General features: G+C 39.6%; 1 protein-coding gene across 1 annotated transcript in view; it reads right to left on the reverse strand.

The window, feature by feature from the left end:
- Nucleotides 1-1973: 1973 nt before the first annotated feature.
- LOC137427679 (transcriptional enhancer factor TEF-1) overlaps nt 1974-14618 on the reverse strand; it is a gene marked incomplete in the record, with an annotated part of 364907 nt that continues 352262 nt past the window's right edge. Inside the window, 2 exon segments of the mRNA XM_078784851.1 lie at nt 1974-4276; nt 8893-9045. Coding sequence (XP_078640977.1) covers nt 4163-4276; nt 8893-9045 — 267 coding nt within the window.

Consider the following 14618-nt stretch of genomic DNA (forward strand, 5'->3'; position numbering starts at 1 on the left):
TGTTTAAAGGGATAGCATATGTCCTGTGATTGTGAGAACAGAAGGGGGAGCACATGTGGGATCTGGATGACAAATGTTAATTATTCCATTGGAAAACGAAGGATGTGAATATAATACAGTATTGTTGTACTGCAAAGTAACATCCATTAAATTGGTAGGGTGCCATTAGACGGTTTTTTATTTTTAATCTGCACTTCGTTCCTGCTTCGTACTGCACTACTTTGGATGTCATAATCGAGTGGTATGAAATAATTTTAAGTGCGAGTAATTCTCATACAACTTTCTCCAAACCCTATGATATGAGTGGAAAACGACCTGTACATACACCATCAAGCACTCTTGGTAAGAGGCCCCACCCCTCCCCTACATCCCATCCACACACCTCCAGGCCTCGACACTTATTCTCTTCTCCTATTATTGGTGAATACAGTGCTGAGTACAGTATCGTACCCATTATAAATACAGTTATGTTTTGATGTATGTATGGTGGGTATTCATTACGTACCGATTTAGTAATGTTCTTTATTGATATACCGAGTTTTATGTATTTTGTATTTAGCTTGGTTGGGTTTGGTAGCGTAAGGTGTCCGAGCATCAGTCGCCCTCATCTTCGATTTATAACACGACGTCTATGGGAAAATCTTTTTTGCTATACACACCACTACTGTGGAACGCAGCCGGTTCGTATAGCCAGGAATGCCAGTATACACTATATACACACACACACACACACACATATATATATATATATATACATATACCCACACCCTATCCTTCGCTTAGCCCCTACCACAGTCCTTCCCATCCAGAGACCAAGAATAATTACATCGGGTGGCAATGTTTGAGATATTAAATTGCAAGATTTATAAACTGGAAGGCACAAGCATATTGTTGATTAAGATGCTGGCAATTTAAAAACAATTGGGTGGTTCACATGTCTTGCAAACTGTCCATTGACCAAATTCATGCACAAAAGAAAACCAATTTAATTTAATTAACTATTTCAACTCATAAGAGACATAGCAAATTGACAAGAGAATTATATTTGCTTGTTGGAAGTGACAACGCATATGGATCACCCTGTACATTTTTCTGACAATAATTCCAGAATTGCACCTAAGTGGGAATTTAATAGCGAAAACATCGATGCTGATGGAAAATGTGCTAGCTGATTTTGATGCAAGTTTGATGGATATATTTTGTACATTTTAACTTAATTACAAACCGAGTACCAACATAAATTTAAGGCACCACTGTGCATTATTTTGATGGCAATTCATCACAGTAACTTTCTTCTTTTGAAAGGGTTTGGGAGGTGGGAGGGTGTCGGGTTAGTTCTAACATTATAAATCATGTTCATGTTGATAACATATTTCCAGATTAACATCAATAACAATTGACGAAATTGTACGAAACATAAGATATCAGATAGCTTGTGATAGAAATTAATTTTTGCTTATTTAATGAGCTTTCCCTGCTGTATGTTTTCAGCGAAAGTATAATGCAATGCAGTAAGAAAGACAGTCAAAGTGCCAAAAAGTACAAAAAGAAGTGGCAGATGTTGACAAATGCTTCTCTTAATATTTTCTAAATGACCAGTAGCAATGTGAACTCAGCCAAAGTCTTGTCTCATGAGATGATAATCTTGTACAAGGACCTACTTACTGTATGATTCTTCATTGTAACAAAAGAGAAATGAACATCAATGCGGGGAGAATCAAATAAACAAACGTGTTAACGTTTCCAGCTTTTGGCTTTCTGGTGGAGACTGAACTAATGCTGAGATTGGCTACAGACAGTTGAAACCAAGGGGGCTGTAAAATACACTGTCCATTGCATACCCTTTTGCCTTTTTAAAGGTATGGGAGAGAGAGGAAGAAAAAGGGAGAAGAGAGAATCTGAGCAATCCTCGATTCATCAGTTGGTAACTGTCCATCATCAACGTTTATACAAAAGCCCATCACCATTAGAAAAAGAGAGGGAGAAAGAGCAAGGGAAAAAGAGAGGGAGAGATGGAGAGAGAGAAAAAGAGAGGGAGGGAGAGAGAAAAGGAGAGGGAGAGAGGGAGAGAGGGAGAGAGAGAAAAAGAGAGGCAGAGAGAGCGAGAGGGAGAGAGAACAAGAAAGATCAATCAGAGATTGCAGACCCTCGCCAGGACGTGTTTTAGTGTTTTTGTAAGGCTTTTTGTTGAAACAAATATGGCGGCGGAACTACGTGACTGATAACATCATTATTCTTTTTTTCTCCACCAGTCTATCTCTAGATGACGCTCAAGAAATTTCATCTTCATCGGATGAAGTTTTGTACTTGTTGAATTATGACCTCATAATGGAGGCACGTGTGACATCATCACTAACATATGTTATTCCCATGGAGAGTTCTTTACAATGAGCCATGTCTCAATTTTTTCTATCCATCGCTTTCGGAGATATAGAGGTGCAAAGTATCAAATTCCAAGGTGGCGCCCATACCACATGACATATGACGTCATAATTATCCTTTAAAAAAAATTATACAGGAGAGAGAGCGAGAGAGAGAGACAGAGAGAGAGAGAGAGAGAGAGAGAGAGAGAGAGAGAGAGAGAGAGAGAGAGAGAGAGAGAGAGAGAGAGAGAGAGAGAGAGAGAGAGAGAGAACGAACGATAAAGAGACTCTTGCTAAATTACCAAATAGAACGACCCTTAAGGGGATGTGTGCAAGCTCGCATTTTAAGCAACAGAGAGAGAGAGAAGGGTGGGGTGGGGGGAGGGTCGGGGGGGGGGAGGGATGGAGAGAGACAGCACAATTGACACCTTATCCCCCCAAAAAAGAACTTTGGTTAAAAACTCAAGCTGACAAAGAAGCAAGAGAGTGTGGTTGAGGCACTTAGTGTGAACATACTAAGTTCTCTCTCTAGAAACTCAGTCGAGGTGATACTCTGGTACAACTAGGACATGCTGACTTGATGGATGAGGTTTTCCCTGTAAGTGCTGTTGCTTGTATCTACGAATCGTGTACCAAAACCTGAAGACGGCGCCCAGTTAGCAGTGACAGACGCACATCTACTTATTTGTTCAAAGAAAACAAACGAAAAATAGTAAAGCTGTTGATGGTGTTCAGGGTAAGCTCCGATACGATGTAAAATGCTTAAATAAAAGAGATAAAGAAAACGGGAAAGTAAGTATGTGGCACATGCGGTTAATTTACTCCCACGGCTTTGTGTATTGCCCATGTTGTCTTTGGAACAATATCAAAATGCAAACTTCGACGTCGGTCAGTTTAAGTCCTTGTTGAAACTGCAAGTCAAAGTCTGTGTTAACTCAGAGCCCTCTGAGGCCATTCCAGCGGAGGAGCTAAAACACTGTTCCCTGCAAACTTTTCTGTACACCCCAAAGACCCGTGGCGCACTCATCCCACATTCCGACGGAAGTAAATCAACCGAGAAATGGAATAATTGTGTCGAATAGTGTTGCATGAACAATTCTACATCAATGCTTATAGAATGCAACTGTTAGTTAGTTGAACAAAGATACTCTATTTATGCTGTTTTGGCCACTTTCGCAATTACTAGGCACTTCGGTCAAATTCACCTTTCACACTCAAGTAATAATAACATTGTTATGGCCTCGTCACATACACGTACAATATATGCCCAAAAGTGTCGCACCGCTGTCTTGCAGACACAGGCTTTATGAACAAACAAATTCACAACGGATCACAAATGCTTATCCTTCTCAGCATTAGCACTGTATGAAGTGGCGTATCGGCTTCACGTTTAAAGAAACGAACAAGCCATTTTATTCTGATTGTGATTTTAGCAAGGCCTTGTTGGGGATTTAATTCAGAACCCATATATCCCAAATCAGACGTAACATCAGTGCACTACAGACACACAGATGCATACCCAGACGGCACTGTGGTGTACACTTCCTCAGTATTTTCCCTTCAATCTGTGGCAAAAACATTCTGTATCTAAATATTAATTTTTTTCATCCCACCACCCTTAGCTGCAAACCACTGCTGCAGGAGGCACTTAAAATAAGGCCGGGAGGCTCTTGGTGTTAGTGAAGGGCTTAATGAGCAGGGTTAGGATAGGGGTCAGAAGTGTCATCAGAATAGCTTTGGTGCCACCGTTGCAAGGATGTAGTTTGCCACTTCGCTTTTGCTGGCATGATGACAAGGAGCTACTCTTTGACGAGCCGGTAGATGTGGTGTTGAGCTCCGTGCTCACTCGTTGACACTTCAAAGACATACGCAATGCACAGAAGTGTCTCTTGCGTGTCTCGGCTGCTCACCACCTGCATAGAGAAGGTAACTTTTTAATTGCTGAACACCTGGAATTTCATCCAGTAGTCTTTGATGCGTAGCAAAAAAAACAAAAAAAAACAAGGCGCACAACAAAACAAGGTAAACAAAAACAATCCACAGCAATAAGTTGGGTTTTTGTGACATACCGTACAATTCTGATAATGGTTTAAATGAATTAATTAATGTTTGTGGAAATTGAGTTTTGCTTTTCCGAATGGAGAGGAAACTTTTTAAACTAGAACGGCACTCGGTAGCACGCATACCTCCGCCAGGTTGAACAGTTTATGTTTTGTATCCCACTGATAGGCCGGAGCTGGATTCGGATCTGGATTCGGACCTGAACCAAAATCTAATCTGCTTGTTCAAAATCTAATCTGCTATCCAACTCATCTACCAACTTTAGTCATAACTCGTCCATAACTTTTTAAAATATCATGTTATATATCGCTTTTCACCTGATCTCTCAATGATGAAGAATCACTTGAAAATTAAATAATTATCGTATAGAAGAACCACCTTTAGAGGCCATTTTTCCCGCAGAGCAGGGGTTGGCCTTTTTTGGGCACCTTGGTCCCCTTTTTGAAGCAATGTTTTATGGCCAGATACCCTTCCTGCCACCAAACCTGTTAGTCACCTTTTGTGACACACATGGAATTAATTACCAGTGAACTGGTACTCAATTTGCCGACCTCGGAAGGATGACAGGCTGAGTCAACCCCCCTGGTGTTAATTCAGCGATTGACCGGGATTCAAGCTCAGGATCCTAGGATCCCAAGCCGGCACCCTAACCGCTAAGCCAACACCAGGCCTAAACACCAGGCAACACCAGGCTAAGCCAACACATCTCTGCCAAATTTCGTCCGAATCTGTCCACGACTTTTTTGAGATATTTTGTTCACAAACAGACAGACAGACAAACAAACAGACAGACAGGGGTGAAAACATAACATCCATCCCCCTTTGGTGATGGAGGTAAAAAGGAAACGTGAATAAGCAGCCCTAAAAGGGCAAACTTTACACTGACTTGTCAGGTATACATAAGTGTGATAGAAATATTTTTGAGGTTTCCCATGGCAGTGAATGTCTGTCCTCAGCTCAGTAAATCATCACACAGATTCTGATACCTAATCATGACATGTGTGGCCTTGGCAGTAATGAATTCAATAAGCAGACATTCAGCCAGAACGTGCTATTATAATGACTAGCAACGGTACCCGCCCTATGGGTGGGGCTCCAATTGGGAAGCCCAAATGAAAAGGCAAAATATCAGAAATTGAAGGTTTTTTTTATTTTAAACGATTCATATAAAGATCCGTTGAATCATATCACACGCAAATCATCAAAATCTAAATAGTATCTTTAGAATTTCAATAAAAGCCAAATCACTGTTCATATCGGTAAATATTATTCCATCGTGTTTCAAATCGTGATCGATACACTATGATCGTGATGATCGTGATCGTGAATCGTGATCGATAATCGTGTTCACAATCGCTATGTTGTATGTACTCCCGATACGTGTACCAAATTCGCGATACGTGTAACTGTACCAAATCAACAGTTAAAAGGATTTATAATGATTGTGGTCTTTGTAACCAGTGGATAATCAGCAGTAGTGGAGCTGCCCACAAACGAAAAGCCAGTATGTTGCCAAGTAAAACAATCATTCTGAGCTTTGCGCTGCAATACATGTCCCCTACCGGCAGTCTGTCGTCCGGAAAACTCTTGGGGAAATTACCAAGGGTTATTTATCCATAGGTTCCGAATCGTTCCCAATCGCTAATTACCTCAGGACGGGCTCACCTGTGATTCGCACTCGGGACTTCGATTTATACACTTTGCAGACAGGTCAGCAGAAGCACGAGAAAATAAGTTGTTGATAAAGAACTTTTTGAGTCGCTAAATATCAGTAACTTATTATATTTTCCGGTTCACGATCAATGATCATGTGTATGTTGTTTGGCTTGGCTCCGCCCTTCCCGAAAGCGTGCGCTGTCGCGCTGTTGACGTTCGCGAGACGAGGCTGAGGGCAGTGCGGCTTGAGGAGAACTCTAGAATAAACAAGAGATATCCATTAAAAAACATTTTTTTTTCGTTGAATTAACGATATCTGCCAAACCACGTGCCCTATCGCAAATTCCAAAAGGACATTTTAGTGGACTGACGTGCTCAACAGATCTGTGAAGATTCCCCTCGATTGGATCAAAAATGAGGGAGGAGCTCGGTTTTAAAGGTTCATGCTTAAAAACGTCATAACTCTGAAACCATGTGACGCATGACATCATGCTCGCTGACTTTTTTGTTCGTCATGGGTATGCGATCCTGCCTGCAAAGTTTGGCCTCGATCTGTTCAGCCGTTGCAGAGAAAAAGGGGTTTTCGTGTTCACGAAAAACAATATGGCGGCCGAACCACGCGATCTGTGACGTCATAATTACCATTGAAATATTCTACAGACCGAGTCCCTCCTACGGTGAAAATTTGATCTCAATCGGTCCTATTATTGCAGAGAAAATCTTTTTTAAAGGAAATTAAAACTTAAAATGGCAATAAGTTAAGGATCATCAGAATTATCAGAATTCCCAAAGTTCAAAGTGCATAACTTTGTCAAAAATGATCGAAACGTCGTGAAGTTCGATCTTGACCTGTAACTTATCATGAGGAAACCATGTGCCAAGTTTGAAATCTTTAGCGTTAAGCGTTTAGAAAAAAAGTCCGGAAAACTGTTCTTTGCGTGACGGACTGACGGACTGACGGACGGAGTGCAAACCTATAGTCCCCTCCGGTGTACACCGGTAGGGGACTAATAACATTCCATGATACACAGGTATCTGAAGGATATTTGGGTATATGCGTCAAGGGGGTGTTGGCATCCAGATGTGAGGTGAGAGGAAGACATTGTGTGAGCGGTCTATAGGCAGTCATAGTGTCTGAATATACTGCTTCTATATACCTGAAATATTAATAGGTATCAAAGATATGGCAATCCTTAATGTATTTTCATGTATAAATGGTTAAACACCAAATACACAACAATTCCAACAACAACAAGAAAAAGAGCAATCAGAGATTGCAAACCCTCGCCAGGATGTATTTTCAGTGTTTTTTTAAAGGCTTTTGTGTTAAAACAAATATGGCGGCCGAACCACGTAACTGATGATGTCATCATTATTTTTTTTCTAAACTAATTTATTCCTAGATTATGCTCAAATTTCAATCTTGATTGGATTAAGTTTTGTACTTGTCGAATTATGACGTCATAATGGAGGCACCTATTACATCATCATTAACATATTTTATTCCCCATGGAGAGTTCTTTACAATGAGCCATGTCTCAATTTTTTATATTCAGCACTTTCGGAGATATAGAGGTGCAAAGTTTTTCGGTTTTTCCAAGATGGCGGCCGAACCACGTGACCTATGACGTCATGATTATCATGTAAAAAATTCTACAGTTGGAGTTGCACCTATGGTGAAAATTTCCTGTCAATCGGACCAACGGTTGCAGAGAAAATCATATTTATTCTGTCCGGACAAGCAAACAGAGACAGACAAACAGACAAACAAACGGACTCAGATGCAATACCCTCTCCTATGGCGAGGGAAAATATGCAAAACATATCTCGTGACCTTGATAGAATTCCAAAAATACAAAAATAATAATAATGATTGCCATAATCAACTATTAGGCGAGAGCAGTACTCCATCAAGCACCAGAGGAAGGCCTTGTAGGTAGATAGGAGTGAAGGTGCGCCAAGGAAGGACTTTGATCGACGCAGGATGCCCAGTCGGCAGGTGGCTTTAGAGGTCAACTTAGAAGTGAGTTTTTACCATGAAAGATCATGGCCTTTAGTGAGGCCCAAAGGTTTGAGTAACTGAACTTCTTCAAGAGGATTGTTAAGAAAGTACAGTGCCTTCAGAAAGTATTCACACCCCTTGACTTTTTCACATTTTGTTTTCACTTTTTCACATCAGTGACAAAAATTCTCAATTTCATCCATTTTAAATTTAGGCTGTAACACAACAAAATGTGAAAAAGTCAAGGGGTGTGAATACTTTATGAAAGCACTGTTGATGGGAGGTTTTACCAGATAGTCCTTTCAGAGAGACATAGTGAGATTTGTCAGAATTGAAAGACATTCCAAGTGTTTGACAAACTTGTGATTCTCACAAGGTCTGAAGAGTGGAAAGAGGGTTCTGCCTCCTCGTCTGAAGGTTGAGGGATGTTGTGGCAAAGGATGGCGTCATCGGCTTAGAGATAAAGATGATTTTTCAAAGTCAAATAGATCTTTGATGATTTCCAAAATTTACTACATGCACTGCTATTTAATGTGTATACCTGCAGGTGCTTCTGATGAGCAATATCATCTTTTACAAGTTTAAAATGTGATTTGAATGAACAATGATTTGGTTGAATGAAGATTATATAATGTATGTAGAATATAGCGTGGAGAAAATATTTGAAGAGGATGTGGTTTTATTATATATACACAAGTATGACATAGTGCAGCCTTGTGCTTGAGTGAACATCTGCATCTAAAATAACCGGGTTCAAAGAGAGATGTAGAGGTTTATAGACTGGATGCCGTGCTTAAATGTCTGCATCACCTGCAGGATGGTGAAGTTCTCCAGAACGCTGTTCATCATGTACTTCTCAGGCAAGTGCTTGAGCTTATGAATGAAGTTGATCATGTACTCGCACATGGGTGATCGGTTTATGCGGTAGACAAACCGTCCATTTTCAAACCTTGCATATTCCGTCTGTGCAAGAAAAATGAAGAGTACTGGTAAAGAGATAAAAAAAATTCTGAAAAGGTCACAATATATGTCGGTATACATTATATATATATATATAAACACATATATATATATATATAAACACTAAAAACACAGTGAGGCGGTGAAGTGGTCAGTGAAGCTATGTGGCGATATGTCTATTAATTACATACTATTGGAATGTACCTTCTAAACCTTTCTATTCTTCAGACTGCTGAGACCCCTTAGACATTTGAAGACACTTTAAGACCCCCCAACCCTCCAAGACCCTATAAAACCTCAAAGGACCATATGATGACTAAGACCATAAAGACCCTTGAAAACACCTAAGACCATCGAGACCCCAAATACCCTTAAGACCTTTAAGACCCTCAACACCCCAAGATCCTTAACGCCCCTTTTACCTGTAAGACTCTTTAGACACCTTTAGATCCCTTCACCCTTTAGACCATTTATATCCTTTAGACCCCTAGAACCCATCGACCTTTACACCCCTTAAGTCAGTGAAGATCCGGATCCGGATATGAGGTTTAAAAAAAAAATTTCTCAAGTGATTCTTCACCATTGATAGATAAGGCCAAAAACGATACTGTATATAGCATGATATTTGAATACGTTGTGGATAAGTTATGACGAAACTAGGTAGATCAGTTGGTTAGGTGACAAGAACAATCCGATTAGATTTTGGTTCAGGTCCGAATCCAGATCCTGTCTATCAGTGGGATACAAAACGTAAACTCTTCAGCCTGGTGGAGGTATGCGCTCTACCGAGTGCTGTTATAGTTTAAACTGGTTTTATTGTCGAACAAAAATCAGTCATAGTTTGATCATTAATCCAATTTCCCCACTTCTTGAAATGATCTGGCTAGATTCCAAGGTTATTTAGCACCGGCTAGCAGGTGAATGTAATTTCCCTGCAGAAGGGAAACAAGCTAATTGTTGGCCAAATTTTTGGGTTTATCACAATCAGCATATTTATACTACTGCTCTGACAATCCAGCAAATGGCTGGCTGAAAATTTCCTCTTACCGTAAAACACTGTCTAACTTCACAGGTAAAAAGAAAATGAGCAGTGATATAAAACATTAACTTTAGAAAACAAAAAAATATGTAATCCATGCAGATGGCCACGTATTCTGCTTCTAGTAAGGGAAACATATGAAAATCTGTTAACTAAATTGTTACCAAAAAATTTCTTCACCAATATGTTTGTAAAGGTGTGTAATAACATGTGTTAAAATGTTGAAGGTCAACTCCCGTGGGAAACCCAGAAAAAAAGCTGTTGAATTCGGGTACCGAAAAATTATTTTCGAGAATTTTTATTTTTTTTAATCGGCCCTTAAGCAACTTATGAGGGGTCAAATAAGGGTTTTTCATGATTCTGAGTTGATTGTTAACATTTATATTTCACCACAGACACTCCTTTGTGGAAAAATAATTTCTAAATATATCTCATTTTCTACTTTGCAGGACATGGAGTCTAGCAATATGGATGAAGACGTTACTCCACCTGTGCTCAATTGCTTCATCTGTGCACGCTCGGATACACCAGCTGAAAGGCTCATACAGGCAACTCCAAAGGGATACTCAACTTTATTGAAACAAGCAGAAACTGTCGAAAATGTTACTGTTGTGGAACGTATGAAGGAGGCTCAAAAGGAAGGAAAACTGAGGTACCACCAGAAGTGTAAAAATGATCTGTACAACAACTTTGTTGCAACCACCAAGAAGTCAGCTCAAGCATCAAAGGCAGAGAAAGAGTCATCAAAGTTGAAGAGAAGACGCACTACTTGTGAGTTCAGTTCATCAACTGGCTGCAGTTCTAGAAGATCACAGTCAGTTGACCTCCTGTATAAGGATGTATGCATTCTTTGCAACCAACCAGCCCAGCTCTACAAAAATAATCCAGCACAAGCTAGAAAGAAATACAGAGTGCCAGATAATTTGACTGCAGATACACTGAAGGCAAGCTTGCTGAAGACAGCACGGAGTCGCGGGGATGACTGGGGCACTGAAGTCACTGGACGCCTGGAAGGGATCAACGACTTGGTAGCAGAAGAAACACTGTACCATTTGCGATGCAAACTTATGTTTGCGAGAGGTGACAGTTTGTCCAAGACTGATGAGAAAGGAAAAAGGAAGAGAGGACAGAGGAGTATTGATGAGGAGCGAGAGGCAGTTTTTATTGAATTCTGCGAATGGTTAGACTCAGAATTAGAGCATGGGGTAATGAACATGGACCAAGTCCATGAAAAGCTGCAGGAGTTTGATCAGTCAACAGAGAAGAGCCTTTCTTATTCAAAGCATTGGCTAAAGATAAAACTTCTAGAGAAATACGAAGACACCTTGTATTTCACAACACAGGAAAGAAGGGCAGATGTACTCTGTCTCAAAGATGGCACCGACAATATTCTGCGAGGGCATCATGCTAATCTTGACCATGGAGATGAGAAGACTCAGATCATAAAGACGGCACTCAAGTTCATATCCAATGATATTGCCTTGATTGATTTAGGTCCAAAGTCATACCCCACCACACACAGTATGACTGACATCGATAGTCAGCTGACACTTGTTCCTGCAAGCCTTCAGATGTTCTTGAGACCGATTGTCAAGACAGACGAAAGAGTTGCCGTTTGGGGGCAGAATTTTATTAAGGCCTGTCGACCTCGGTCTGGAGTATTGCCACACCAAATGGGGCTGGCCATACAACTTGATCATAGATTTGGGTCAAAATGGATGCTCAACAAGTTCCACCGGCTGGGATACACTGAGTCTTACACGGAGACACAAAACTACAAATACTGCTACAAATACTACAAATACTACAAATACAAAGTAGGAGTGGAGATGATGTTCCAGATACTTCTGGCACTCTTGACACCATTGTGGAGGAAACCGATGAACAGATCAATGATGAGGTTGCGGTTGATGCTGCGCTTGAGGATCAATCAGTGATGACAGCCAAAGTGCCAGCCAGTGAAAGTGAATTGTCAAGTAATGATCAGGTGGTCTTTATGGAGGTTGGGGAAACAAACAATGCAGTCACTCAGTTTGTTGGAGACAATATAGATTTAAACATTGTCTCTATTCACGGAAACACTCCCTTTCACTCAATGGGTTGGATCGAAGTCACCTCTCCGGCACCACCTTTGCCAGATCCACAGACAACAGCAGCTTTCCCCCGGGCGATCAACAATCAACTCAGAATCATGAAAAACCCTTATTTGACCCCTCATAAGTTACTTAAGGGCCGATTAAAAAAAATAAAAATTCTCGAAAATAATTTTTCGGTACCCGAATTCAACAGCTTTTTTTCTGGGTTTCCCACGGGAGTTGACCTTCAACATTTTAACACATGTTATTACACACCTTTACAAACATATTGGTGAAGAAATTTTTTGGTAACAATTTAGTTAACAGATTTGTGAAATATCTCATAAAATGCCCTTACTATTCCTGGTGAAAGTGCAGGAGAATTGCCATAAAAAAGGGTGGATTTCTTCGCACAGATGTGGCCAAGAATGGTGAGCGGTAGGCTACGTTCGGAATGCATCATTTCCTTTAAAACACAGGTGCAGCTTTAGCCTGAGGAATGTGCGGGCATTGCATTTTTGAAGTTCCAACTCTCGTAAATATACACATGGTGCTATCCTGCTCAATTGACAAACTCAAAAAAAGTTATACTGTTGTTTCCTGTCAAGGTCAGAATGTTGCTGAGACATAAGAGAACATTAACTAAATGGGTATTTTTAGAAAGGTTCAAGGAAATGTAGCATGTAGAATTGATACAATAAATACATGTAAATAATTTTCATTGTAGTTTTAACTGTAGTCTAGAAAGCAATCACTAAATGGAATTTTCCCTACGCTTTTTGAAAATAAACGGGGGGATATAATCGGCTCCATCTGTCTGTCTGTCATGCTATCTCCTCCTGAGCGTTTTGGCAGAAATTCACCAAACCTGGCAGTTATGATCACCACATGGAAAGAAGGTGCAATAGCAGTATCATTTTTGGCCCGGCACACCGGAGTGTGGTAAAAATTTAGAACAGCGAAAACTGCTTTTTCAAGGTCGAGGTCAAAAGGTCAAGGTCATGTCAAATAAAGCTCACGAGCACATTTTTAAGCATTTTAAATGAAACTTTGTCTATGGAATCAACATTGGGGGACGCATGAAGTTTTTGTTTTTTGAAGAGTTTTTTTATGGACATGACCTTGACCTTCGCTTCATGCATCAGGGGGTGGGGACTTGTGTCACAGGGGTCAAAATGGGGGGAAAAAACTCAGTGGTATTTAACTGTTTTACAAGTAAGCATCATTTCATGGCAGAACTAATTCCATATTGAAATAGAACATTGCTTTCTTCTGGCCTGATGTTTTGGTTTTTACTTGCTTTTGCATTACGCCAGAGTAAGGTGAGGCAAGGTGCCCCCAAACCTCCCTGTGTGTGTGTACAACCGATTATAATGTAAAAAATTGTTTTCTTTTATAACGTTTCATCTATTCACATTAAAATTAGAATACCTGTAAACTGTTAAATGAAGAGCTCATTCTGACACTCATTCTTGATTTATAGGATTTATTTATCTGCTTGCAGAATTCAAGCACAATCCATGTTGAATAAAGCTCTTTTACAATCCACTTCATCAAATATATAAAGCTCTTTCACAATCCACTTAATCAAATATATAAAGCTCTTTCACAATCCACTCAATCAAATATATAAAGCTCTTTCACAATCCATTCAATCAAATATATAAAGCTCTTTCACAATCCACTTAATCAAATATATAAAGCTCTTTCACAATCCACTCAATCAAATATATAAAGCTCTTTCACAATCCATTCAATCAAATATATAAAGCTCTTTCACAATCCACTTAATCAAATATATAAAGCTCTTTCACAATCCACTCAATCAAATATATAAAGCTCTTTCACAATCCACTTAATCAAATATATAAAGCTCTTTTACAATCCACTTCATCAAATATATAAAGCTCTTTTACAATCCACTTAATCAAATATATAAAGCTCTTTTACAATCCACTTCATCAAATATATAAAGCTCTTTCACAATCCACTTCATCAAATATATAAAGCTCTTTCACAATCCACTCAATCAAATATATAAAGCTCTTTCACAATCCACTTAATCAAATATATAAAGCTCTTTCACAATCCACTTAATCAAATATATAAAGCTCTTTTACAATCCACTTCATCAAATATATAAAGCTCTTTTACAATCCACTTCATCAAATATATAAAGCTCTTTTACAATCCACTTCATCAAATATATAAAGCTCTTTCACAATCCACTTCATCAAATATACTCAAAGGCAAAAGTTATTGTGACACACAAACAACAAACAGAATCAGTGTTAAACTTTTACTGCCGCGAATGAAATGTTATTACATGGAAAGACAAATGTTTCAAGGTATGGTAACAATCAACAGTCCATAAGAACAGCGCACCTGGCATATGCAAATGAGCCACAACACAAGAGGGGGTTCACAAGCAAGTTCACATGGTCAGTAGCGAGTGTGTCCAT

Source organism: Myxine glutinosa, chromosome 1, assembly GCF_964187855.1.
Source record: "Myxine glutinosa chromosome 1, kmMyxGlut1.1, whole genome shotgun sequence".
Classification (NCBI taxonomy): domain Eukaryota; kingdom Metazoa; phylum Chordata; class Myxini; order Myxiniformes; family Myxinidae; genus Myxine; species Myxine glutinosa.